Source organism: Zingiber officinale, chromosome 6B (assembly GCF_018446385.1).
Source record: "Zingiber officinale cultivar Zhangliang chromosome 6B, Zo_v1.1, whole genome shotgun sequence".
Classification (NCBI taxonomy): Eukaryota; Viridiplantae; Streptophyta; class Magnoliopsida; order Zingiberales; family Zingiberaceae; genus Zingiber; species Zingiber officinale.
In genome coordinates this window covers 74,512,924-74,540,753 of record NC_055996.1, presented here as the reverse complement: position 1 = coordinate 74,540,753, position 27,830 = coordinate 74,512,924, and the positions used below count along the sequence as shown (strand labels likewise).

At 38.0% G+C, this 27,830-nt stretch overlaps 4 protein-coding genes across 5 annotated transcripts; 2 read left to right on the top strand and 2 right to left on the bottom strand.

The window, feature by feature from the left end:
* Positions 1-1,192: 1,192 nt before the first annotated feature.
* LOC121992713 (ATP synthase subunit delta', mitochondrial-like) lies at positions 1,193-4,458 on the top strand. The gene is made up of 2 exons (XM_042547244.1): positions 1,193-1,548; positions 3,897-4,458. Exons 1-2 carry the CDS (start codon positions 1,273-1,275, stop codon positions 4,239-4,241), a joined length of 621 nt encoding a protein of 206 aa, XP_042403178.1. The 5' UTR covers positions 1,193-1,272; the 3' UTR covers positions 4,242-4,458.
* Positions 4,459-8,049: 3,591 nt separating this feature from the next.
* On the bottom strand, positions 8,050-11,192 carry LOC121992711. Of its 2 annotated transcripts, XM_042547241.1 has the most exons (3): positions 11,038-11,192; positions 10,183-10,945; positions 8,050-9,015 (listed from the first exon to the last, which is right to left on the bottom strand). In XM_042547241.1, the coding sequence occupies exon 3, from the start codon at positions 8,978-8,980 to the stop codon at positions 8,165-8,167; it is 816 nt and encodes a 271-aa protein (XP_042403175.1). In that variant the 5' UTR covers positions 8,981-9,015; positions 10,183-10,945; positions 11,038-11,192; the 3' UTR covers positions 8,050-8,164. The 2 variants fall into 2 exon arrangements, with proteins under 2 accessions (XP_042403175.1, XP_042403176.1); XM_042547242.1 differs by lacking the exon at positions 11,038-11,192 and having other exon boundaries at positions 10,183-11,022.
* On the top strand, positions 10,513-13,071 carry LOC121991120 (expansin-like B1). The gene is made up of 7 exons (XM_042545144.1): positions 10,513-10,573; positions 10,674-10,717; positions 11,586-11,673; positions 11,738-11,844; positions 11,983-12,164; positions 12,296-12,428; positions 12,534-13,071. Exons 1-7 carry the CDS (start codon positions 10,513-10,515, stop codon positions 12,732-12,734), a joined length of 816 nt encoding a protein of 271 aa, XP_042401078.1. The 3' UTR covers positions 12,735-13,071.
* Positions 13,072-13,271: 200 nt separating this feature from the next.
* LOC121992712 (50S ribosomal protein L18-like) lies at positions 13,272-27,246 on the bottom strand. The gene is made up of 2 exons (XM_042547243.1): positions 26,996-27,246; positions 13,272-13,776 (listed from the first exon to the last, which is right to left on the bottom strand). Exons 1-2 carry the CDS (start codon positions 27,200-27,202, stop codon positions 13,381-13,383), a joined length of 603 nt encoding a protein of 200 aa, XP_042403177.1. The 5' UTR covers positions 27,203-27,246; the 3' UTR covers positions 13,272-13,380.
* Positions 27,247-27,830: the final 584 nt, after the last annotated feature.

Genomic DNA, 27,830 nt, shown 5'->3' with positions numbered 1-27,830 from the left:
TGAAATCTTGAATCTCTTCTTAATACCTATAATCCAATCAAGATGTACTTCTGCTTTCTCACTTGAGCCTAAAGTTCTAAAGCTATGTCTTCTCAAAGAATATGTTGAGCACCAAAAGAGAGAACTGGATGTAGAAAAAATGCTAAAATATTCTACATTCATGAGGTTATCAGATTGAGGGCTCAGTAAATCTTAATGGGCATTTGAAAACATACAATCTAATTTGCATGGTTTATATGAATACAAAGTCCTGCATAAAAAAATTCAGACTTCACACTTAAAATTAAAATAGTTCATCTAACCACACGTTATACCTTCTCTGATTAATTTTGATCCCAACAGACCAAGGAAGGAAAACGCCAACTTGCCAGAAACTTTCTTCATCCTTCTGTGGTCATTGCAACAAAATACAAGAAAGCTTTATGCATGTAGATTATGAATCCGCATACCAAAGATCAAATTTTCCAATCACTTTTTTTCAGTGAAGTGCAGATCAGAACTAACTCGATACAAGAATTAACAAACCACATGTACATAGTAGAGAATGGACCAAATGCACTGAAAAGACATCTCCCACGGCGGCGCCAATAGTAAGAAACCTTCCCATCGCCTTCGACAGGCTACCCCCTATAGCAATGCCTCAGGAGGTATAAGGAGTAAAATGGCGCCGCGACAAAGAGAAGGTGCTGAGTAAATCGAGACTGCAAACGCGATGAAACAGGAAGAAAATCATTCCCTTCTTCCAAGGGATAAGTCGTTGAAGTGGAAGTGGATGTGATGAACGATGATAGGAGCGGCCAACAAGAGATGGAGGGAAAGTACGATATGGAATCCAGCTATTGGGATTCTGCGAGGGATGGGCACTCCGCCTTCACGAACGCCGCCACCGCCATCGCCACCCTTGCCCGGCGTCGCTCCCGTCCCGTCTGCGGGAAGACACTCCGTACGAGGCATAGCCATCAACTGGGCTGAATATTGGGCCTTCACAAACCCAATTAGTGGGTTCATCGTAGTTTCTGGACATACATATGCGGCACGAAACAGGAAAATACGACTTACTATGGGTGGAGTATCAGGGACCCGAAGTTTGTCCTCGATGATAACTAATGATTAGGATTTGTTTTTCCATTGGTGTCTTGCTGGAGACAGTTGATCTAATCTACCGTGGGCTTGCGTTATAATACGCCGGACCAAGAATTGAAATCGCAAAGTGTTACTGCCTTTTTGGATCGTCCAATTCCGCATCCATCGAGCGAGCAGCAGCAGCCGGCCATGTATCGCCGCGCCCCGTGCCTCCTGAACCGCATCATCGTCGGAGGCGGTCGTCGTAGCGCCGCAGCCGCCCGCCCATTCTCGACCGACCTCCCGGCGGCCCCAACGGAGGACACGGCGTTCGTGGAGGCCTGGCGGAAGGTGGCTCCCAATGTTGACCCTCCCAAGACGCCTTTGGCCTTCATGAAGCCCCGCCCCGCCGTCTCTGCTTCCATACCCACCAAGCTCACAGTCAATTTCGTCCTCCCTTACCAATCCGAGATCGCCAATAAGGAGGTTAGCCCTTCCGTCCTTGATAGATCTACGTACATCTCACCTAGGGTTTCACTCTGTTATTTGGTTGGTCCTGTTTATATTGATCCATTTGATTTGCACGTTATAGGATCTGATAGTTTTTAACTGAAGTCTACTTGATAATTGTTCAAGGATTTCAAGTGGATACATGATGATGATTTTCTGGTACTGGATAAAGTCTATCTTTAGAAATACATGAAATAATGCAGCTTTGAACAATCCTGTTGATCTCAAGTTGTAAATGAATTGTTTTGATAGGAACGACTCATATTTGATTGTCCATCTTTTGATTGTTCTCAGACAATCTTAGTATGGGGTTGATTTGAAGCTTGACAATTTCTGTATTTCTGCAAAACAAAAAACTGGAATGCTAAATAGATGCTTGTTTGTGATTGATATGTTTGCTTCAGAGGTATGGACTGTGGAAGGCTTGATTATTTAGACTTGTTAATTTCTTTTTTGATGTTAATCTGCCAATTAAACTGTCTCTGGAGTAAGTACTGCACAAAGTAATGGATTTGTGTCCTTAACAGAGGGATCAAAATTCCGCACTGACTTTTTTTTTCTGAACATCTGTAATATTACAGGAAGCAATATTTTTCTAGGTATAAAATTTGTGGTTTAAGTGTGCCTTCCCTTTTAGGGAAATAACTCATGCTGTAGAAGTCCATAACATTCTATGAAATCAATATTTCTTTGACTATGCGTTACTTTGTTGCTCAGCATGGACATTGTAGACTTTCATCTCAGACTAGCTTCCAGGTCTAATTCAAACTTGGAAAAAGGTTGCCTAGAATTGATGCCTTAGGAATTTTATGCATATTCAATCAGTAGAACCTTTTTCATAATTTCTACCTTGGCACATTTGCTAGAAGGAAGTTTTTGTGAATTTAAAATAAATTTACATTTTTGTGAACTACATAAAATCTTACTCAACATAGTGGAAAATTTCTTTGTGAATATAAATTAATTCATATTTTGTTGGAACTACGAAATCTCCTACTCAACAGAGAGAAACAAGGAGGATATAATTTTCATGGTTAATTTATAGACTACATAGCCCTTGCAACTTATTATGTTGTATATATTATGAAGTATGAACTAGAGCTGAAGAGGAAATTTGTCAACTTTAGAAGGCTTTCCATATCCAATCTGATTAGTCTCGTAAGGCTGCCAGTTAAGTTTTTCTTCATGGACAGCTGAGAATACATGAGTGCTGATCGTAGAATACATGAATAGGTGGGCTTCTGGTGATTATGGTAACAATTACTTTTGGCATATCGATCACTAGAAGTTTACTAAGAGATATCTTGCGCCTGTGAAAATTCTACTGATTGATGTGCAGTGTGTGAGCATATGGAGCATTAAAATAAGGATGTCTTATTTATTCCACATTTTGCACTTAGCTTTTATCTGTACTTTCCAGTTTCTCAGTGCTTCTTTCGAATCTACAGCCTATGTATTTATCCAACCAACACCTTTTTTCCTCATAAGACTTGCATCCTTTAGCAATTGTACGCAATATCGGATAATTTGTAATAACCTTCAAGGATATTTTCTTTTTAGGCATTCCTTGATACCAGATTGTGATAATTTATTTTGAATTTTTTTTGGCATATCTGATCCTAGAGTGAATATTTTTACTAGTCAGGAAGCTTTCCTTTGAAACATGTATTGCTCCATGACCAACTACCAAAGACAATAGTTGCTTGCAAAAAACAACACAAATGTGCCAATTCTTAAATGTAATTCTTTACATATGGTTAGTATCATAATATCCTTAGATGAGGCTAGTTCAAATGGTAGAGTTTAATATTTATTGTTATAAATGGTCCAGAGGCTTGAATCTCCTAGACAACTATAATTAATGTGAAATTCCATAGCCTTCATTAGATGGGATCAATAACTGAATAGGCTCAAATCTCCTAGACAACAGTAATTAATTTAAAATTCCATTGTCTTCATTAGATGGGATCAATAACTGAATAGCACGGTTTATGTAAACATAGACAGCTTTACTCCACACTTTGAAATTATTTCATCGGCTATGAAAAAATAAGGTGCTGATGGTGTTGGGTAGAAGGTGTTTATTGTGCCATGGAGCACTCTATCATCATCATCATTATCATCAAGCTGGGATTCTCTGAAATATTTATGATCAACTATTATTTATTGATTGCTATATTCTAAATGCTTGGCGCATCCATTGATGTTTTTCGAGTGCATGAATTTATAAAGTTTAGGTGGTGTATAAATTCTAGTATATTATTTAAGCTGCTAAGTGTGTTAACTATTTTTCACTTGGTGCTTCAAAACTCGACTATTTTCAGGTTGATATGGTCATTGTCCCTGCAACTACAGGGCAAATGGGTGTTTTGCCTGGACATGTAGCCACCATTGCAGAGCTGAAGCCCGGTGTTCTATCTGTACACGAGGGGAATGATGTTACCAAATACTTTGTTAGCAGTGGGTTTGCATTCATCCATCCTAACTCAGTTACAGATATAATTGCAGTTGAGGCTGCTCCTCTCGATAATATTGATCCAACTCTGGTCCAAAAAGGACTAGCTGATTTCACCCAGAAGCTGAACTCAGCTACAACCGATTTGGAAAAGGCTGAAGCACAGATTGGTGTTGATGTTCATAGTGCATTAAATGCAGCACTATCTGGTTGATGTTATTCTCCATTCCCATTTTGAGCACAAATAGAAGTCAAACTCCTGCACAAGATGAAAGAAAACTTGTTAAATAAATTTTACTTTCTGCTGCAATCGCATTGTACTCTGGCAACTTCATTGTGATACCGCCGTAGGATTGTGAGTTGTTTTGGCTTTCTGTGTTTCTATTTTTTCAGATTTATCAGTCATAAATGCTTAATATCATGTTGATGAAGATTTGTCAGATTCTTTTATGTTGTTTCAATCCCATATTTGTTGTGTTTGATGGCACAGTTTATTTGCCAAAGTTTTTGAAGGATTTAGAAATTGGTGATTTGTGGAACTTTTGCTTAAAAGGGAATTCACCAAGATAGTGTTTTGGATTGATCTTTAGACTTGTTATGGTGCTCTGTCATCAAGTCAACATGAAGTGATGCAAAGTGTGTTTTATATTATATCATGTGTTTTCTGTTACACAAGGACTGAATTGTGTTATCGTGTTGGGCTCAATTTTTTTATCTCGAAGGAAAATATTTGGATCAAAAGGTTACAATAAAGTTGTTGTCATGTGATCAAAAGGTCACGGATTCGAATCTTAGAAACAGTCTCTTGTAAAAAGTAAGGTAAGGTTGCATACAATGATCTTTTCCCGGGACCTCGCATGACGGAAGCTTCGTGCATCGGATTATTATTATTTTTTTTTTTAAGGAAAATATTTGGGGTGCTTCCACCTTTGTTTCCTCGCATTTCTGTCATTTAGCCTACATGTTTTTTTCTTATTGTAATTTATCTTGGTGACTTGCTTATCAAAAACTAGTTGATAGAGGACCAAACTTTTGTGGAAAATCTGCTTGATACAAACAAATAGTTCATAATAAATTTTATATTACCTTAGATAGTTTTATATTGATATGAATATCACATTTTGTTACGACACGTCTTGTTTATGACAAGATCCACATTGTTACTAGCGATACATGCTTGTGAATAAATTCAACGGAGTGACTAGATAGCTTTTGTAGCTGAACGGGTTTGTATAGGATAGGGACTATTTGGAATTGTGAAACATGAGAATGAATTGGGTGGCATTTTTTTTTAATTAATTATAAAACATATTGGATGGCTAATTATTCTTCATCTGAGTAGAAATGATAGAATTATTATGTTTTAAATAGTGTTGTACATATTTAAAATATGGCAACAAAACTATAGGATGGCTAATTTTCTTTTTTTTTAAAAAAAAAAAAAAAAAAATCTAACCTACCCAAATAAAACAGGTACTTATTATTTAAACCAAAAAAGAAATCATTATGTCCTATTAGTAAGAGTTTTTTTTATTTTGAGTGATAAAATTAAACTGTCTAAGAATATTAGAATGGATTTAAATATCAAAATATGTGTCTTAAAAAGTAATTTAGAAAATTATTTATGTTTTCTTTCTTTGAATGTATATATTTTATGAAGTACTATTAGTCAACTTATGGACAACTTCAAGGGAAACAAAAAACAAAAAACACAAAATACAAATGGGTCAATGAGTTATGGTTTCTTTCCTTGAATGTATATATTTTATTAACTCCAAGTTTAATTAGTGTTCCAAATTAATTTAAGAAGAAAGTTGATATAAAAATATCTTCTCTCAACTCCCTTTTCCTCGTCAAATTGTGGCCTCTCATGATTCATACATTTTGATGACGATGATGTGATGGATTTTCTTTTAGGAAAACTATGGCATTGTAATTATTGAAAGATTAGGTGCTAATTAAATTCCAAACAAATTATTTTTTTATAAGTTTTTTCCTCGTAACTTTTTACCATGAATGATGAAACACTTAAAAGAATAAATAAGAAGATTAGAGATTGAATCTTAATATGGATAAATATTCTAGAAGTCTACATTTAAATCTGGGTAAGTTGTGTTTCAGATTTATTTCATAAACAAACTAACAAGAAGGTCATGTACTCTAAAATTAATCTGACAAAAGCCTAGTCACTTATTATAAACAATAAACAATAAACAATAAATAAAATAAAATAAAATAAAATAAAATAAAATATGACACACATTCTAAAACAATATTAGTTAAAATAGTACTCTCATTATTTGTGGGAAAAAATCATAATAAAAGCATTTCAATCTTCTAGTGAATTAACATTGTCAAATCTATCAAGATGTCATTAGTTAAGTTGAAATTTAATAAGCTTAGCTAATTAAAATATTAAACAATACAAGTGTTTGATAAGTTGGGCTTGTATAGTGGATTGTTTTTCTAAATCCCTGACAGATCCCTAAGAAATTTCTAACGTAATAAACTAATAGTGGATTGTTTTTCTTGACATATATGTATTTGTGATAAGAAAAAAATGATTAACTAATAACACAAAGCTCGTAAATAAATGTTAATATTATTTTAATTTAGTTTAATATATATATTTTTAATAATCCATTCATTTGTTCATATTCGTAATGTATGTGAATCAATATAAACTAATAAAAATACATTAAAATTTTTAATGTGGGACTAAAGTCTCTCTTTTCTCCATTTCTTCTCCATCCAGTTATTCAACATAGCATAACCATTTAAAAAATATGGAGGAAAGTAGAAGAAATGGTCGATGGTATTAGAAGAATTCTTTTTTAGTTGATGGGTATTGTAATTGATATTTATAAGATTAGTTTAATAGGTGTTTTTTTTATCTCTTTAATAATCATATGAACCAAATTATAGATAGAAAAGAGTAAGAATTCAGCAGGACCTTATTCTATTTTGTCTGTATGATTAGAGTGATAAGATCCCACTGAATTCTTACTCTTATAAGATGTAAGAATATAAGAAATCTTTATCTATTCCATAATATATAAATTAAAAGATGAGTATATAAAAACTAATTTTAGCTCAAAATAAAATAAAATTAAGTCTTATATATTTATCTTATTTTCTTAATAATATTCATATTTTTAAATATTAATTTAATATATTATATTGAGAGTAATTACTTTTTAATTGATTAATACCATTAAATAATTGATTGAGAGCATTATTGTTCCGTAACACTGTAGCAATCAATGTCAAAGGATAAAAATGGAATTGATATATTTGGTAATTTTAAAACTAACACATGATTTGGGAATTTAGTGAATTTCGTTTAGAAATTTTTTGTACGTCATCCAATAATGGCTCAAAATTCCCTAATAATACATTATATTCTTCCTCTCAGTTCCCATATTAGAAAAAGTTTGTTTCCACTTTCTATATATAAACTTTTATTTACTCTAACTCTTTAATACACATCAATTTATATAATTATCATTTATTTTTATAAGTATAAAATATCCAAAAGATAAATTTATCATTTTAGAACTAGAATAATTAGTCAATAGATTAGCATGTTAAATTTGATAAAAAAAATATACTAGTTTATATTTTAAATGTGCTAAATTTTAAAAAAATTATATCCCTTTTTAATTTTTTTATCTATAAAAAGATAATTAGATAAATTAATACCATTATGTTAATTAGAGAGTAAGGATAAATATTTTTTTAATACGGACTCAGCGTAAAGTTTAAGATATGGTTGGATATTTTTTTTACATACTGTTTTTTTAACGTATTCAAAGCCTAATTTTTGTATAATTTTATATTTATTTAATTGTAATAGCACCCTATTACAATTGAGGGAAAAAAAGATAAATTGCCTTTAGAAAAGTCTAATTTTATTCTTTTGGCTCAATAATGTGGTTCAGGAAATTATTTTTGATTAAAAGACCAGAAAAAAAGAAAGTACTTGTAAGTTTTAAATTTTAATTTAATTTTGTCAAGATTAATTATAGCATTATGAAGGGAAAAGCCAGAAAACAAAAGTTACAGGACTCTTATTGGAATTGAAAACGTTTTTGAGGTGGAATGAAAATTTTCTATATGAGTTGACCAGCGTGTAACTCACTCGAACTCAATGGCACCGTAGTGGCGGGGCATTCCGCCCCCGGTCGACGCGCGGCGGCGCTGGAGCGGCCCGAGCGGCGAGACTCTAATTGTGGCGCCGGAGAATCCGACCCCCGCTATCTGAAAATTCTGCCGAGCCGGGCTCGCAGTTACCAGCGGGCGGAAGCAGAGGGCGAAACCAGCCAGTTCGCCGCCGGGGCGATCCGTCGCTGAACGCCTCGCCGGAAGCGGCTTCATGAGCCAAGGAGGAGCGGAGGATTCGGACCCCCTTCGTGGAGACATTCCCCGGTACGATTCGGACTTCGTTCTCTTCGTATGGGACGGAAGCGGCCGCGGAGAATCGTCGTCGGGACGCCCGCTTTCCGGCGAAATCACCAAGTCGGAGCCCGCTACTGCCCTCATCATATGTGACATCGGAGGATTCGGGAATCTCGTAGAATGGTCTTCTGGCGTCATTCCCCGGCTCGACACAACGGCGGCGGCAGAGTCGGCGGAGACAGGACCGGGGAGCTTTTTCTTCCGGCGGCGGCGGTTCAGGAGGGAGGAGAGCCAGGAGGTGGAGTTGCGAAACTTGTGCGTCTTCCCCTCTCCGCCGTCTCCTCTGCGACCGTGGTTGTGGTCGAGGCGGCCGAAGAAGGCCCAGAGAAGGGAGAGCCGCGCCAGGCCAGCGGAGGCGGAGGAGGGGGCGGAGCAAGGGATAGGATCTGGCTCCTCTAAATGCTCTGTGTCGGCGGCTACGGAGTTCAGGCGCTCACGGAGGCAGGTGGCGCAGACGCCGGCGCCGCTCACGACTGGGTGGCTCTTGCAAGTCATAGGCTCTGCTGCGACCTCTCGGCGTAGTCCTCTTGCTGAATAAAAAGAGAATTAACAAAGTCAACCTTTTCTATTTAAAATATATATATATTTTTAAAAAATCCTTATTTATTTATTTATTTTTTTTCTGAAGTTTTACTAATAAACAAATTACAGATGGTATGCCACCCCTTTAATAATAATTTAAATAGAAATAATTTTTCAATGGACTAAAATCAAACATCATCAGTTTCAAATTTCTTTTAAGATGATAAAAAAATAGTATAAGAAAACCAAATTTTATTTTTTTTTTTCAAATTCAACAATATTTTTTTTTTTTCAAATAGATAATAAGTTGAGGTGATCATGACCAAGAGATAAACGGTTGAACTGTTCTATTCTGAGAAGGGAAATAACACTTTCAATTGAGATAATTAATTGCCTCTGCTTATAAGCTGTAAACCAATTGTTAATTAATATTAGTTATTTTGATGATTGAAAATGCATGTATATTATATAAGATTATATTTATTTATTCATTTCACAAGAATATCCTAATCACACAATATATAACCTTGAATGGATAAATTGATGCATGTTAGTTCAAGCACTAATTAACTTCATTAGCCATATTTTATATATGTCTAATTGGACTTGCTAATATGATATGTACAATAATAATTTGACAAGAATATAGATTAAATAAATTATGAACCTGCTTTAGGCATAGTCATCACTGATTCTCGGGAGCAAGAGCTTAGAGTTATCATAATTCTCAAGACAAGATGAATATATTGAGAACTTGGTGCCATGAACTCATCCAAAGTTATGCTAACTTACAGCTTCGCCCAACAAGAAAGATCACCAACCTCAAACACAAATGTGTTGTCCTTGAGGTAATGAACAGAAAATGGTTTTGCTCTATAACACCAGCTGCCAACAACTACAAGATTGAAGAAGTCGGCAAGGCCAAGGGGGGACTCTGCATTGGTTATGGGAGCATTGCTCAGTGTCGCCCATTTCAGGCTATCTATCCACTGGCTTCAGCTGCTCCTGAACATTGTTTCAATTCATAGTTTGTCATTTTCTTTATAGGATCGGATTATTTGGTACTCGAAAGAGAAAAAATAAAGTGTGCTAACTGGAAATTCCAGCAGCTTAGTTGTTCTTGTGGATCTGCCTAACAATTGTTCAGAAACTTGAAAGATGTAACTAAACCTGACCTTGAAATTTGTGCAGCTTAACTTCGAAACAAGGCTTCCTTTTCGTTCATAAATTAGATGGCTTTCCCGTTATCCCAATTGGGAAACAATGAGTTCTTGACTTCACCTTTGTGCTTCCACTGATGGTTTTAATGTAGAATTTCTCTGTTTAGAATACTTCTATCATACTGGGCCTTTGAGAAGTTCTTTTCGTGACGAGGCCTCCTGTTCTTACAAAGGAAACAACACCTGTCTCTTCTGTGGTAGATTTGTGATGGGATCTAGACATCTAGATCCCACACAAGAGGATGGTCCAAAAACTCATCATTCTGTCGTGTTGTAGGTGATGAGATGGCTTCCCCCTGGCTTCTCACCTTTGTCAAAGCCTCCACCATTTGCCCTAGTGTTTTGGGTGCTCGCTTGCCTAACTATCTTGAACACACCAACTTGGCCACCAAGTCTAGCAATGGCCATGGCTATCAAAGGCCATGCTTATCAACTCAACTGACTAGAACAGGAGTGGTTATTTGAATCAGAGGGGCAGAAGAGAAAAGAGGTGTCATGATCCACGAGATGCCTTTAGAATTACCGCTTTCTACCTTCTTGCTTGTCTAGATCCATGAGGTTGCGTACAGCTTTAGCTCATTGCATATATCTATTGCCTGCAAAATTGGATACAATAACGATCAAGTCTTAACCTCTCTAAGGTGGGTTCTGCCTGCAAAATTGGATGCTTGCATTTTTCTTTTCAACCATAACAAAATGCGCATGTTCATCATCATCCCTGTAGAAGAATCATCAACTAGAACTTGGTAGAAAAAAAAAGCATCAAAACTCTCTCAAACAACTTTTTTGCTATGTAACACGAGGACTTACCGTCGCTGCTTAGGCCATCAAAAGCCAATTTGAGCGGCCATGGGGTGAACATCGATCCAATCCACATGCGATGGGTGACAACGAAAGTTGTGTACCGGAGTCAATAGCTAGGTATGGATAACATTGATCATCATTTATTCTTCACATGTAGATTCTGAGCCTTATAAAATTTTCTAAATGAAACGAGAGTTCATGTGAAATTGCTCACTAGTATGACTAATAGACCATATGGTACCAATCATATAGACCAACAGTTCATCGCTGTTTTTATCTAAGCAACTTGGATCTTTGGTCCAAAAAGTGAGTGACTGATCCAACCTTTTCAGTCCGACGACTAAAGATAAATGTCAATAACCATGCAATTCCAAAAGTTGGAAACCAGAGTATTACCAGGTGCAGACCACTAATTTTCCCTATAAGTGCTCTTGTTTACTCATCTCACCATCTTAAACGACTTTGCTTCATTGTTTACTAACTCAAGTCTTCTTCCTCGGATGGCTCTGTTCCCTCAACTACTGCTCTTTTTCTTATCTGCACTTCCATATCAGCATTTGGCCAGAGGTGATACATGCCGTGACTGCTTCATCCAATCTAGGGCAGCTTACTACCCGGATTCTGATACACAAGGAACAGAGTGTAAGATCCAAAGACATTACTATCAGTAAACATGCCTCAAAGTTACAATTTTACCTGATTACAGCTGGTGCATGCGAGTATGGCACTTTTGGAGCAACACTTAATGGCGGGGATGTTTCAGCAGCATCTAAGCTTTATCGAAACGGTGTGGGTTGTGGTGCATGCTATCAGGTGGTTTTCAATACAAATTGTTACCAATACTTTAAGAGATAGTATTGATCTCTCCCCTAAAATAGCTTTGTAACATTCTAACATAATTTATGCTAATTACAACTCCTTTCTAACACACTAGCCCACAAATCATATTAGGTGAGATGTATCAATGCCAAATTCTGCTCAAACAACGGTGTTACAATAGTTATTACAGATTTGGGTGCAAGTGGCGATACTGATTTTATTCTTAGCCAGCATGCCTTTGCTAGGATGGGCCAAAATGCTGATGCAGGTACATCCCTTTTATCTCTCGGTTTCATCGGCATCGAATATCGGAGGTATGTAATGCTTCTTAGAGATAATGTTTTTCCCGTTTTTATTTGTCTTTTTTGACCAACACCTACTACAGTTCAGCCGTGACCCTAGAGTACAACCAAGAACCTGGACTTAAACATTATTGCCATTTCAGGGTTTCTTGCAGCTACACAAACAGGAACATTGCCTTCAAGATTGATGAGAGCAGCAACTACCCTTACTACTTTGCTTTTCAAATTTGGTATCTTCAAGGGAACAAGGATATAATAGCAGTTCAGTTGTGTGAGGTAAAGCCTAAACACCTGTCTGTTCGACAGATGAATCAACAAAGTAATATTATTAAATATTGACCTATAATGGTTTGATGATGATTGTGAATTTGTTTGTTGTAGACTGAAAAATTAACATGTAAGTTGTTGGAGAGAAGCCATGGAGCAGTGTGGGCAGTGGCATCTCCACCAAGTGGAACTCTCTCTGTGAGGATGCTACTGAGTGGAAGCGATGACGGAGATGAATCATGGGTCGTGCCTCCCAATAATATACCGCAAAATTGGACTTCTGGAGTCATATATGATTCTGGAATACAAGTTTAATGGCAACTACGGCAGTATTAGCTAGATGCTTTTAACACCTTATAACAATTGATATCTTATTTATTCGATAGTTGCTCGCAAATTATCAAAAGAATTCAAAGGGAAAAAACAAATTCAAATATCAAAAGTATGAAATGTATTGTCTTGTATCAAGGGAAAAGGGGTCCAGAATCACTTGCCTTCTTGATGTTGCCATGTTAACCTCTCATGTATAGCTAGAGAGTGCTGGAGGGAAACACAACGAACAAGAGAGCAGATATCTTTAGTTAAGTCAACAAAGTTTCATCCCTACCAAATAAGAAAAGCACAAATTGATTAGGAAGTTTATGTTAACTCTAGCACATATCACAAACCCAAAAAAAATAACACAGTGAAAATTGTATAAACAATCAGCCATACCGCATAGACTTCACATGTCATCTTGTAGCTCACCATCAACATTTCAATGGATTCCAAAAAGCAACGAAAGAAAGCATGGATTCCTGCTGATATTCATAAATGTCATGCTGACTTGCTTCAATAATATGAGAAGGTCAATGGTCAAAGTTGGAAATGTTCTATTGAGAATGTTGTTTTCGTACATAAGACAATGTTAATGTAGAACAAACTTATATCCTGCTACACTTTTAAAGAACACAAAGGTAGTCTACACAAAAATGATTCCATTGTCTTTTATGGTATCAAGTACAATTGCAAGTTGGCCTTCAATTCTCTCATTTTTCTTGGGTTCATAAGCCAGTGCAAAAACATCGGCATCCTTTGATCGTTCAGCAATCAGTTGTCCAATGGTCCTACAGGCATCATCGTCAACAAGAGATGGCAAAGTATTCCTGAGTTCCCTAGAATTAGTGCTTGCTACAGATACAACTTTGCTCGTTCCTCTATGCATCACTTTTGCATGAATGTATCTCTTGGAGAAAAAAACATTTAGCAGGAAGGGCCGCATGTACATGTCAGTTCTTTGCTTCCATGATTTTCTATTGGGCCTCTTTGCAGCTTCACTTTTTGATCTGCGAGTCCAGGCGGCCTGTACAATACCAACCTGCAAGAGTAATCATAGAAATGGTAACTTAAAACTAAAACTAGGGGAAAGGGAGCGGAAGAGAGGAAGAGTAAAAGCAGAGTAATATAAATAAGGAGACAGATAATATTACTTTGCTTCAAAGAAACTTGATTACAAAGATACCCAAGTAGAGCTCAAATGATGCTTGAATGCTCTCCAAGGTCTTCCTGCTTCCTTACTTATAGAAGGATAGTAGGCATGCCGGATGCTCATAAGGTCCCATCGTCACATGGCCTGTTTGTCCTTAGATAAGCGAGAATATTTCTTTACAGCTTGTTTGTTCCTGTAAGACCTTATCCCTCGTACACTTAAGATAAGAGGGAATCCCCTTTACAGAATATTTTATATGAGAGGGAATCCCCTAGAATAAAGTAGGCAAACTATGGTGGGTTGCGTTGTCCTTTTGATGGGTCCACCACTTCTGCAAAGTCACAGACGGAAAGAGTTCATTCGGTTAACGACGTCCTGAAGTGAGTAAACAGTTGTTGTAAGTTGCTCATCTATTTGCTTGGTAGCAGGGTATCAATTTAACCACCAGTTATCCTTTGAACTTCTCCACAAGCACTCCTGTTTTTTCAAGGAGTGTAGCAGCCTAAGCTGTTGGAGGGCGTTAGTGGCCTGGATGGCTGCCCTCTGTTGTAGATAAATGGAAGTGTTGGTCGATTTGTTCTGCCTTTTCCAACGTGATTGGATATTGTCGGTGCAAGGATTGTAGTTGCTGTTGATATTGTTCAGTAGGTAGAGAGGGCTTGAGTCATTTACGTCCGCGCCTCTGGGTGGGGATGCTCCTTGAGCTCTTGTAGAGTTGGTGCCACGAGTTCCAGTTTGCTAGGGCTTCTTCCGACCATTCTGTAACAAGATAATTAATGAGACGGGATAAAACATCTGCTAACTGGTTATCCTTCCCATCTATATGTTCGAAAGAAATAGAACCTCTAATACCGGTTATGTAATCGGTGAAAGCAACCCATCTAACACGAGATGGTTTGTTGTTAGCTGATTTTCCAAAGAAGCTTATGATGGCCTGACAATCGATTCTAATAGTCAGCTCACTCCTATCCAGAAATAAATTTGTAATGCCTTTAATGAATTCATAACTGCATGGAGTTCGACACCAATTGTTGATTTTAGGCGTTGAACTTGCCACTTGCGTATGCACAAATTTTTTCTGTTGTTTTTGGATCATGCTTTTCTTTCTTCCACTTGCAGATTCCTCCCCATCCGTCCATACAACCATCTACCTCAAGAATCATAAAACATTGCTCCGGTGGAATTTCTAAGTCCGATAGCTTCTAGACCTTTTCCTTGATTAGCCTGAGCCCAATCTTGCTTATTGAGTCTTTTATCTTCTTGTGGGCATGTTTTTGCATATAGTGGGCTGAGCAGCTTTCCCAGGTTTGGAATGTAATTTTGGGCATAATTGAGAAGCCCAAGTCATGATCTCATTCCTTTGGTTGTCTTCAGATCTTCATCTTTAAAATCCGCAACCTTAGTAATAATATGAAATTGTAGCCTAATTTTACATTTTCCTATAATAGCTCCGAGAAATTCAAGTTCTGTGACGACAATCTTCATTTTTGTAGGGCTTAATACTAGCCCATTAAGTTTGCATATTTCCAGCATTTTCTATAAGTGCTTTGCATGCTGTCTTTCGTCTTGGGAGAAAACCAGTATGTCATCAATGTAGACTGCAATAAACTCTTCGGTTCCTTTGAAACAATTATCTATCTTCCGTTGGAAAACAGCAGGGGCGTTCTTTAATCCAAATGGCATTACCAACCATTCATATAGTGCTTCTGGAACCCAAAATGTCGTCCATTCGATTGAGTCGGGATGCATCGCAACCTAGTGGAATCCACTTTTGAGGTCAAATTTAGAAAATATACAGCTATTACTGACCTTTTTTAGTATAGTGTTGATTCCAGGAAGGCTGTACTGATCTGTGTCAGGTCATTCAGCCGCTTGTAATTGAAAATCATCCGTTCTTTTCCTTTGGTCTCCTTCCCTGTCCTTGGGTCAACAATAGTTCATGATTTCACAATGATAGCCGTTGTTCGATGTCTACTCTTGCTTGGCCTAATTACTCCGATTTCTAGAAGAGCTTTGACGTGTTTAGCAAAAGCTTCCTTCTGCTGAGGAGTTAGGTGCTTTAATGGTCTGCCCTCGATTGTAAGGTTAGGATTTTTGAAATCCAACTGACAGATTATTTTATTTTTTGCCCAATGTTGCAATGGATTTTCCCCAATATAGCCTTGTTCATACAGCTCCTTTAGGAGTGGGCTGAACTGCTCCTTGAAGCTTTATTGGGTTTGGCTTTCTGAAAAATGCACCATTTCTTTTATTTGGATATACTCTTCCTCTTCAAAATCTAACTCCTCTATAGCTGCTGCATTTACCGAAGGTAAAGTATTAATAGTAGTAAGATTTTTGTAGAAGGTTACCGTATTTCCTTCAATTCGTAATCCTCCATGCATAGCTCTGATGAAATTGCATCCAATAATTAGCTGGATGTTGTCCCCAAGTACCATTGGGAAACTATAAGTATATGGTATCCTGAAAATGTTTTCCCCGATAATCATTTTCCCGGCCTTCATCTTCATATTTGCCGTTTGCTGAGAATTAATGCCACTGAAGCTTACCACAAATGTATTTTGCTCCAGTGCTTCTGGGGGTACAGATTTTTGATCGACACATCATGTTGTGGCGCTTGTGTCAAGAATTGCTTTGAGGGAGAATCTGGGAATATCAGGGATTTCCATTTCTACGAATAAGTTATAGAGCATATTCTTAACAAGTCTAGGGCTTCACATTTCTTGAGTGGCTGTTACTTTGCTAGTAATTTCTTCTAGGAGCATATTGGCTTCTTCTTCTTCTATTCTTTCCAGGTTATGAAAATCCCTTCCTAATTCTTTTTTCCCATAGAAGTTCCTCATATCTGGGTTTATAATAAGCTATCTCCTTTTGTATCCGCTCAATCTCCCCTTCACACCATGCGATGTAATAGTGTTGTTCCTGTATTAATTTTTTTCGGAAAGAAAGGAACTGGCTGAGTTGGAGCGATTGGTACCTGTTTGTTGAAATAATAAGGTCCACACAGATTGCAGACTGTGATAAAGCATTCTAGACAGTGTGTCCTGGCTCTTTGTAGTGTTGTCCTCCTACAGCAGGTACAGATTGTTGACTGTGGTGGTTGGATTGGCTCATTTAAGTGCCAATTATGTAGGCAGTTCATCTGTTGCTCAGAAATTTTTACTTGCGGTCGGTACCCCGATCTACTTGTCCAAGCATATAAATGGAATTTAAGTGCATAATTTGAATGGACCTATGGAGGTCTTCGGTGTCTTCCTCTTCTTCAGAGATACTAAAAATGACATCGCTTTGTGCCTCCTCTTCTTGCACAGAGAGGATGTCACAATCCGATGGGAGATCCAACTGCTCAAAGATGGCAAATCTCTTAATGTTTCTTTACTCATTAGGACATTCTCTGGCAAAATGCCCCTTTTGGCCACATAGGCAGCACTTACATTTTTTGTTTCTGACTAAGTGCTTACGCTTTTCAATCCTTGCATGCGATTCATGTGACTTTCCTTTGTAGGTTTTGGAGCGCCGAATACTATACTTCTTTTGGTTTTGACCCTTATAGTAGCTTAGTATGGGAATCTGGTTAAAAAAGAAAGATTTTTCAGGCTCTCTTGAATGCGGCGTCTTTGCATTCCTGCTCTAGAAATTTATATGCAAATAATACTCTAGGGAATACGCCGACTGTGAGGCCTGGGAATTTTTCATCAAATGCTGCTTTTATCTTATTCCCTAAATCTCCAGGCATCTTGAACCAGAATTTTTTTGAGAGCTCTGGTCCAGCAAATAACCTTCCTGTTTTTGATGTCAGCCACATGTAATCATTAATATACTAGATGATATATTTAACATTGTCGCAAGATAGTTTCTCAAGGTCTTTATATGCGGCATCTTGAACATTTGTGGATCCTTGAGCTGGGTCTTCAGTAGAGAATAGCCTTCTCATTTGGGATAATATATTTTGGGTCCCTTCCCCGTCGTCACTGGTATTAATGAGGGCTTCATATTCAGTGGGATAACTCATTCTCCATTGGATCCATGTAATTTTTTCAATTTCTCCTAGTAGATTTTCGATATACTCAATCTTGCCCCTAGTGTCTGTGAATACTTGGCTAGATACATGATTCTTAGTGATTGATTCCCATCTTGTAAAAGCGTCTTCAAAGAGGCCCAATTGTTCAGGGATGATAAACATAGTACCTCCTTGCTGCTGCGCTGAGGGGAGTGCCCATAATTCATTATTCAGTCCTCCTTTAAACTTTGCTTTTGCAGGCTATTCTTCATATATTGGTTGAGGCCTTGAAGGTCCTGCCTGCACTCTTGCTGGAGAATAACCCGAAGGGCCTATATCAATATCTTCAGGAGGTCTGTAAGGTGAAACTACTGTAGTTGTTGAATAAATTTGTTGCTGATCACTTGACACTTCTTGGGTTTCTTCCAATAATTTCCTTAAGCTTGGATAGTCCATTTCGAAACCAGTAGCGACGAGCTGAGATTGACCACTCCCACCACCTTCAACGGCAAATGGATTAAACCATTCTTCATCAGTGTCAGTATAAGAATCCCAAAGGGGTTCTTGTTGTGGTATTGTAATGAACGTCATGTATTGGATATGCTCAAAAAGACCATCAGAGTTTTCATGAGTAGTGTCCATGGACTGGAGTACTGTGGCCCCTGGGCTTGTAGCTCCTGCATGGTCTTGCTCAAGATTACTCTGAAAATGCTCCTTTTTGTTTGTAAGGGTTAAGATAACATGATGCTCTTCTGGTAGCAATGTGTCAAGGATCGGTGGCGTTTTCTGCATGGGTTGGGTTTCCGCTGGCTCATCATCCCATGATGGTGCAGGAAGTTCCAGTTCTAGAAGAGGGTCAGAAATTGCATAATTGACATAATAATCAAACTTACCGCAAGATTCACCTAGGGTATCCCACCGGCCTGCTGATGCCTTGGGCTTGTTTGCGTTTTTTAATGCTTTGGGTATCTTGTGAGAGGGTGCTAGTTGGTTTTTGGAGGTTAAGCCGAAACCTTGATTGCTTCTGGTAGTTAGAGTAAGATTATTGACTTCATAAATTTCTAGCATAAGTATTTTTTCAAAAATGATTTCCGCGAAACAATCCCCTTGATTGACCTGATAATGAAAGTCCGTATAGTTAAAGACCATTATTTAGACTTCACCTCTATAGTCACAATCAATTACCCCTATGCCGATATCGAGGCCAAATTTCCATGCTGCGTTGACCTCGTTGCAATACGGCCATAGGTTCCCAGGGATTTCCAAACTTAGTCCAGTGGGCACCAGCTTTGCCCTCTGGGCTCTATTATGCGTGTTTCACTTGCCACTAAATCAAATCCTACAGCACCAGAAGTTTTTCATTGTGGAATAACCGCATTAACGGATAATTTATGTACCAATATGAAGGGGCATTCTTCACTTATTCTTGCTTCAAGTGTAGGTTGGCCATCGTATGGAGGTCCATAGTCATCTTCATATACTAGAACGCCTGGGGCCTTTTCTATTAGAACTGCTAGAGTATGGAAGGATTCTTCATCGCTTTGTACTTCTTCATCTCTAGCGTTATATTGAATAGCCCTTGCTGATGTTGCCGCCTTGTAGTTACTGAAACTTAATGATATCCTGCCATCCATTAGGTTTCAACTATTCAATTCAAAGGGATGCATAGGAATGTTAACCTGCGTTGGGTTAATCGTCTAGTTTAACCCTTGAAGACTTGCTGTGGAATATCTTCGTCCTGGTAAGGCTCTGACTCCATGGCTAGTTAGGTAATCCACGACTCCTTGGACTTGATATGCAAAGCCTACGTTAGGGTGTTGGATAATCACCCTACTAATCCACGTGTAATAAGCAATTTGGCTTCGCCACTTCTCCATTGCTCGTATCCGCGAGTAAGGATAGACACCTGAATATTTCTAAAGAAATCACCAATAGTGAGCATTATGTTAGGTATAACATATACCAATTGGCTCCCTTTGGTCAAATCTACTTCCATAGTTGCTAAGATAGCTTGGTCTCCTAACCATCGGTTGCCCCTGAAGACAACAAACGCTATAGTTCCTTCTTCTTGTCGGTGAAGGATTTGTATACGCACATGTAGTACCCCCAGATGAATGTATTGCATACGGTTGCATTGTAGCTGATTAAAACTTTCTTCCTGAATAAACATGCGGTCCACTTGATTGTTGTCAGTTACTAATATAGCCTCTTCAGATCGGTGCACATACACCTTGTGGTGTGCATCGTCTCGTCTTGAATGGTATAGGACTTCCGCTGGTACTATTGATGCTCGTTCTTGCATTGAGAGTTATAGTTGAGCTTGTGGATCAATTTGTTGCTCTAGAGTCTGCTCAGGAGTTTGTCTTCCAGTCAATCTTTGGCCAAGCCTTCTTACTGCTTGCTGGGTTGTGTGCATTCTTCTCTGGTTTCGTCTGTATTCCCTTATTTGGTCATCGAAGAGGGGAGTTGCAACTTGTTCAATAGAGGTTCTTGCCGCCATTAATTTCTTAATTTCTCCTGTTCTTCCTTCAGTATTTTGTAGGGGTCCTTAAAGAGCCTAAGCTTCCCTTTACTTTCTTTAGGTCTTTCTGTTTGACCTAAAGATAGGTTTTTTAGCTTGTCAAGAAGATCTTATGGTATTACAGTAGTTGAGGGAACGCCTTTTCCGGTGTGTTCTAAGATGGTTTTGAGATCTGTTTGTATATTTCGAACCCCTTCAGCTATTTGAACAAGGAGCTAGATTTGTGTGTTGCCTTTCTTGATTAAGGCTGAGTTCCCAGAGGTAGGGCCCTGGAAGTCACTTGGTCTAGCGAAACCAACAGTAGGTGATTCTATTTGTTTTGTGGCCTTGACAGCTTCTTTGTATGAATTTGTTCCTTTTGTAATAGAGTAGTTGCTGTTCATGAAGTTGTCCACCTTTCCAGCTTGTGCAGCAATGCCTCTACTCTATGGATCTTCTTGTCAAGTCCTTGCGCTATCTTAATGGCTTCTCCTTTAAGCAGCTTTGGTTAAGTCACTATTTCTGCTATGAACTCCCTGAGTTCCTGTTTCGTTAAAGGTTTGTTTTCTATATAGACAAAGGTTAGGTTGCTCAAAGCAATTTTAAGTCCTTGGACTTCTTTTTCAAGGTCCTGACATTTCTCGAGTAGTTGTTTGAAGTTTTTCAGGTGAACTTTGGAGGACAAACAAGTTTTGTCGTAAACTATAGCTAGGTTATTAGCTAGTTGATTTATAGTGACTTTGGTGGTAGTAGTAAGGTCAAGGTATTCAAAGTTGGATGTTCGGGAATTATCATACCAATTTCGAATTACTCTTTCCTAGGCTTCAGACATAGATTATAAACATAATTAGAGGTTGTTAGGACAGGACAGTTCCTTACTAGGCTTTGCTCACACAGGTGCTTCCTTGGATTTACCCACGGCTTCCTTGCCTTAACTACCAAGTACGGACCTAATCTTTTGCTTAGCCTAATTTGCATAATACCAGCAACACTAACAAACCAAGAATTATGTTAGAAAATTAGCAAAATAAGTCCCTATAGTCCTTCCTTTTATACCTTAACCCTTAAGATTTATGCTATAATCATCTGACACCGGCTCTGATACCAAACTAAAACTAGGGGAAAGGGAGCGAAAGAGAGGACAGAGTAAAAGCAGAGTAATTTACAGCTTGTTTGGTCCTGTAAGACCTTATCCCTCGTACACTTAAGATAAGAGGGAATCCCCTTTACAACACATTTAATATGAGAGGGAATCCTTATACAACACACTAGAATAAAGTAAACAAACTATGGTGGGTTGCGTCGTCCTTTTGATGGGTCCACCACTTCTGCAAAGTCACAGACGGAAAGAGTTCATTCGGTTAACGACGTCCTGAAGTGAGTAACCAGCTGTTGTAAGTTGCTCATCTATTTGCTTGGTAGCAAGGTACCAATTTGACCACCAGTTATCCTTTGAACTTCTATGCAAGCACTCCTATTTTTTCAAGAAGTGTAGCAACCTAAGCTGTTGGAGGGCGTTAGTGGCCTGGATGGCTGCCCTCTGTTGTAGATAAATGGAGGTGTTGGTCGATTTGTTCTGCCTTTTCCAGCGTGATTGGATATTGTCGGTGCAAGGATTGCAGTTGTTGTTGATATTGTTTAGCAAGGTAGAGAGAGCTTGAGTCATTTGTGTCCGCGCCTCTGGGTGGGGATGCTCCTTGAGCTCTTGTAGAGTTGGTGCCACGAGTTCCAGTTTGCTGAGGGCTTCTTCAGACCATTCTGTAACAAGATAATTAATGAGACGGAATAAAGGATCTGCTAACTGGTTATCCTTCCCATCTATATGTTCGAAAGAAATAGAAACCCCAATGCCAGTTATGTAATCAGTGAAAGCAACCCATCTAACACGAGATGGTTTGTTGTTAGCTGATTTTCCAAAGAAGCTTATGATGACTTGACAATCGGTTCTAATAGTCAGCTCACTCCTATCCAGAAAATAAATTTTTAATGCCTCTAATGAATTTATAACTGCATGGAGTTCGACACCAATTGTTGAACTTGCCACTTGCGTATGCACAAATTTTTTCTGTCGTTCTTGGATCATGCTTTTCTTTCTTCCACTTGCAGATCCCTCCCCATCCGTCCACACAACCATCTACCTCAAGAACCATAACATATTGCTTCGGTGGAATTTCTAAGACCGGTAGCTTCTGGACCTTTTCCTTGATTAGCCTTATTAGAACCCAATCTTGCTTATTGAGTCTTTTGTGGGCTTGTTTTTGCATATAGTGGGCTGAGCAACTTTCTCAGGTTTGGAATGTAATTTCGGGCATAATTGAGAAGCCCAAGCCATGATCTCATTCCTTTGGTTGTCTCCAGATCTTCTTCTTTAAAATCCGCAACCTTAGTAATAATACGAGGTTAGAGCCTAATTTTACATTTTCCTATAATAGCTCCGAGAAATTCAATTTCTGTAACGGTAATCTTCATTTTTGTAGGGCTTAATACTAGCCCATTAAGTTTGCATATTTCCAGCATTTTCTGTAAGTGCTTTGCATGCTATCTTTCATCTTGGGAGAAGACCAGTATGTCATTAATGTAGACTGCAATAAACTCTTTGGTTCCTTTGAAACAATTATCCATCTTTCGTTGGAAAACAACGAGGGCGTTCTTTAATCCAAATGACATTACCAACCATTCATATAGTCCTTCTGGAACCCAAAATGTCATGGATGCATCGCAACATGGTGGAATCCACTTTTGAGGTCAAATTTAGAAAATATACATCTATTACTGACCTTTCTTAGTATAGTGTTGATTCCAAGAAGGCTGTATTGATCTTTGTGTGTCAGGTCATTTAGCCGTTTGTAATTGAAAATCATCCGTTCTTTTCCTTTGGTCTCCTTCCCTATCCTTGGGTCAAGGGTAGTTCCTGATTTCACAATGATAGTCGTTGTTTGATGTCTACTCTTGCTTGGTCTAATTACTCCGATTTCTAGAAGGGCTTTGACGTGTTTAGCAAAGGCTTCCTTTTGCTGAGGAGTTAGGTCCTTTAATGGTCTATCCTCGATTGTAAGGTCGGGATTTTTGATATCCAACTGACAGATTATTTTATTTTTTGCCCAATGTTGCAATGAATTTTCCCCAATATAGCCTTGTTCACGCAGCTCCTTTAGGAGTGGGCTGAACTGCTCCTTGAAGCTTTGTTGGGTTTGGCCTTCTGAAAAATGCACCATTTCTTTTATTTGGATATACTCTTCCTCTTTCAAATCTAACTCCACTATGGCCGCTGCATTTATCGAAGGTAAAGTATTGATAGTAGTAAGATTTTTGTAGAAGGTTACCGTATTTCCTTAAATTCGTAATCCTCCATGCATAGCTCTGATGAAATTGCATCCAATAATTAGTTGGATGTTGTCCCCAAGTACCATCGGGAAACTATAAGTATATGGTATTTTGAAAATGCTTTCCCTGATAATCATTTTCCCGGCCATCATCTTCATATTTGCCGTTTGCTGAGAATTAATGCCATTGAAGCTTACCACAAATGTATTTTGCTCCAGTGCTTCTGGGGGTACAGATTTTTGATCGACACAGCATGTTGTGGCGCTTGTGTCAAGAATTGCTTTGAGGGAGAATATGAGAATATCATGGATTTCCATTTCTACGATCAAGTTATAGAGCATATTCTTGACAAGTCTAGGGCTTCACATTTCTTGAGTGGCTGTTACTTTACTAGTAATTTCTTCTAGGAGCATATTGGCTTCTTCTTCTTCTTCTATTCTTTCCAGGTTATGAAAATCCCTTCTTAATTCTTTTTCCAATAGAAGTTCCTCATATCTGGATTTATAATAAGCTGCCTCCTTTTGTATCCGCTCAATCTCCCCTTCACACCATGCGATGTAATAGCATTGTTCCTTTATTAATTTTTTTCGGAAAGAAAGGAACTGGTTGAGTTGGAGCGATTGGTACCTGTTTGTTGAAATAATAAGACCCACACAGATTGCAGGCTATGATAAAGCATTCTGGACAGTGTATTCTGGCTCTTTGTAGTGTTGCCCTCCTGCAGCAGGTATAGATTGTTGACTGTGGTGGTTGGATTGGCTCATTTAAGTGTCAATTATGTAGGCAGTTCATCTGTTGCTCAGAAATTTTTACTTGCGGTCGGTACCCCCATCTACTTGTCCAAGCATATAAATGGAATTTAAGTGAATAGTTTGAATGGACCAATGGAGGTCTTCGGTGTCCTCTCCTTCAGAGATACTAAAAATGACATCGCTTTATGCCTCCCCTTCTTGCACGAAGAGGATGCCACAGTCTTCTGGGAGATCCAACTGCTCAAAGATGGCAACTCTCTTAATGTTTCTTTGCTCATTAAGGCATTCTCTGGCAAAATGCCCCTCCTGGCCACATAGGTAGCACCTACATTTTTTGTTTCTGACTAAGTGCTTGTGCTTTTCAATCCTTGCATGCGATTCATGTGGCTTTCCTTTGTAGCTTTTGGAGCGCCGAATACCATACTTCTTTTGGTTTTGACCCTTATAGTAACCTGGTATGGGAATCTGGCTAAAAAAGAAAGATTTTTCAGGGCTCTCTTGAATGCGCCGTCTTTGCATTCCTATTCTAGAAATTTATATGCAAATAATACTCTAGGGTATACGTCGACTATGAGGCCTGGGTATTTTTCATCAAATGCTGCTTTTATCTTATTCCCTAAATCTCCAGGCATCTAAAACCAGAATTTTTCTGAGAGCTCTGGTCCAACAAATAACCTTCCTGTCTTTGCTGTCAGCCGCATGTAATCATTAATATACTGGATGATATATTTAACATTATCGCAAGATAGCTTCTCAAGGTCTCTATATGCGGCATCTTGAACATTTATGGATCCTTGAGCTGGGTCCCTTCCCGGCCGTCATCGGTATTAATGAGGACTTCATATTCAGTGGGGTAACTCATTCTCAATTGGATCCATGTAATTTTTTCAATTTCTCCTAGTAGATTTTCGATATACTCAATCTTGTCCCTAGTGTCTGTGAATACTTGGCTAGACACATGATTCTTAGTGATTGGTTCCCATCTTGTAAAAGCGTCTTCAAAGAGGCCCAATTGTTCAGGGATGATAAACATAGCACCTCCTTGCTGCTGCGCTGAGGGTAGTGCCCATAATTCATTATTCAATCCTCCTTTAAACTTTACTTTTGCGGGCTGTTGTTCACATATTGGTTGAGGCCTTGATGGTCCTGCCTACGCTCTTGTTGGAGGATAACTCGGAGGTCCCATAGCAATATCTTCAAGAGGTCTGTAGGGTGAAACTACTATACTTGTTGAATAAATTTGTTGCTGATCACTTGGGTTTCTTCCAATAATTTCCTTAAGCTTGGATAGTCCATTACAATACCACAACAAGAACCCCTTTGGGATTCTTATACTAACACTGATGAAGAATGGTTTAATCCATTTGCCGCTGAAGGTGGTGGGGAATCTCAGCTAATATGTTACAAGTTGCAATCTGATAATCTAACTAGTCAAACATGTGAAGTTGTGTCTAATTTGACAAAAGCATAAATAACAATCAAGGTTTGTTTTGTTCTAATTATTGATTAGATATCTCCAGTTATCTATGAGATGAGTTAAAAAGCTTACAGAACTACATAGAGAGAATGCCAATATATACAGAGTAGAATTTGGTTGAGAAGGAATTATCAGTTTGATAATTATTGAAACCAAAGTAATAATGTTATGTGAGTGAATCCAAATGCTGTAATAGAAAAATGACAAGCATGGTTTTCCAAACTGAATAATGTAAGCTTTTGAATTGCAGACATCGTAAGCCAACTAGTGTTATAGAAACCTGATATCATGTGATATTTGTGTGCCCGAACTCAAATATTCAGATGGTACCTTAGTTCGAAAAAGAAAAACAGGAGGTCATTTTAACAACAGAAAGAAAGAATCCACACCTATCTCATTACCCATGAGCAAACAACAAACAACAACAACAAACAACAAACAACCAATCCCATGACCACTGTGCCCACTGCAAAAGGCCCACGACATTGTCTCTGAACAATACCAAGGCAGAAACAGAAAATGCTACTTGAAGTCTCCAATCATTCAATTCAAATTAAGAACATAAGCCTTTTGATTTATCAGAATTGGACTCACGAAGTCCAATCCATTGATTCACTAGACCAAATTCATTTTCTCCACTTCTCTGCCAAACAATTGTAAGAATTGGAAGGATAAACTCAAAATTCTACTTTCACTTCATGTTATTTTGAAATTTTATAAATTCCAATAAAATCGCAAACTTATTTTATAAGAATAGACGGTTCAAAATGCAGTAATATCATAAATCAAACAATGAAATAAAAGCATCGTTAATCCTACTTGTTCGCTACAATTTCATTCATTTCCTGGATTTCATGCGCAGAGATCAAACGTGAAGGAAAACGATTCCCAGATCCTTGTACTAATTCAGCAATCGGGATCGTGAGTATGGTATATTCAGACAAAGAAGCACAAAGTTTCAAAAACCCTAACTCCTAGAGCTCACGCATTCTCTAGCACCCACGAATTACTCCAGTATGCTGCAAGAAAATTGATCGAGAATAAAAAGAAAGAACCTTTCGTTTGGGAAGGAAGGGAGAGGGTGATCTGCAGAGCTGCTGAGAGGAGATCTGGACGTGTGAGATTGACGAAGGCCACGACAGAGAAGCGTACTGCTTCGTCAGAGGGCTCCTATCGACCGTGCAACAGAGAGAAGGAGACGCACGGCAGAGAGAAACCGTAGCAGGAGGGGAAGAAACCAGGGCAGCCCAAGGCATCGCCATTAGCGTGCGCGGGGCCGAGCTCGACTTGGGTAAGAGAAAGGAGGACGAGCAACGTTTTTCGAACCGTGACGTTTGCTTGTAGAATACGTTCGTAGACCGTTCGATGGAGATTGAACGACCATCAGTCGTCTATCACAAGTTGATCTGAGCTTATTAGACAATTCAGCTATTGAAATCCGACCAATCTTGAAGATTCAAAATGATCTGTTTGATTCATGACTTAATCGATAATTTTTTAAAGGGCGCATTCCAAGTTTAATTATATCAAAATGATAGATTCAAATTTTAGAATTCTTAAAAAAACGTACTTGATTCTAATTTTATCCCCATTATAATTATTGACTTTTTCTGTTATTTTTTTCTCTCTACTTTCTCTTCAACCATTTTCCTCTTCTCTTTCATCTCTCATTTTACCTGTCACATTTATTCTGTCTCTTTCCACTCTCATCTTTCCCTACAATATCTTTTTTCTCTTTTTTTTTTTTAATTATTATCCTCTAAATTTATTTTTTTTCCAAAAAGAAGGTTAATAAAATATTTAAATTATTTTACTATTTTTAATATATAATTATAAAAGAATAAAATTAAAATTAAAATGAATAATATGAACTAATTTTATTAATGAAAC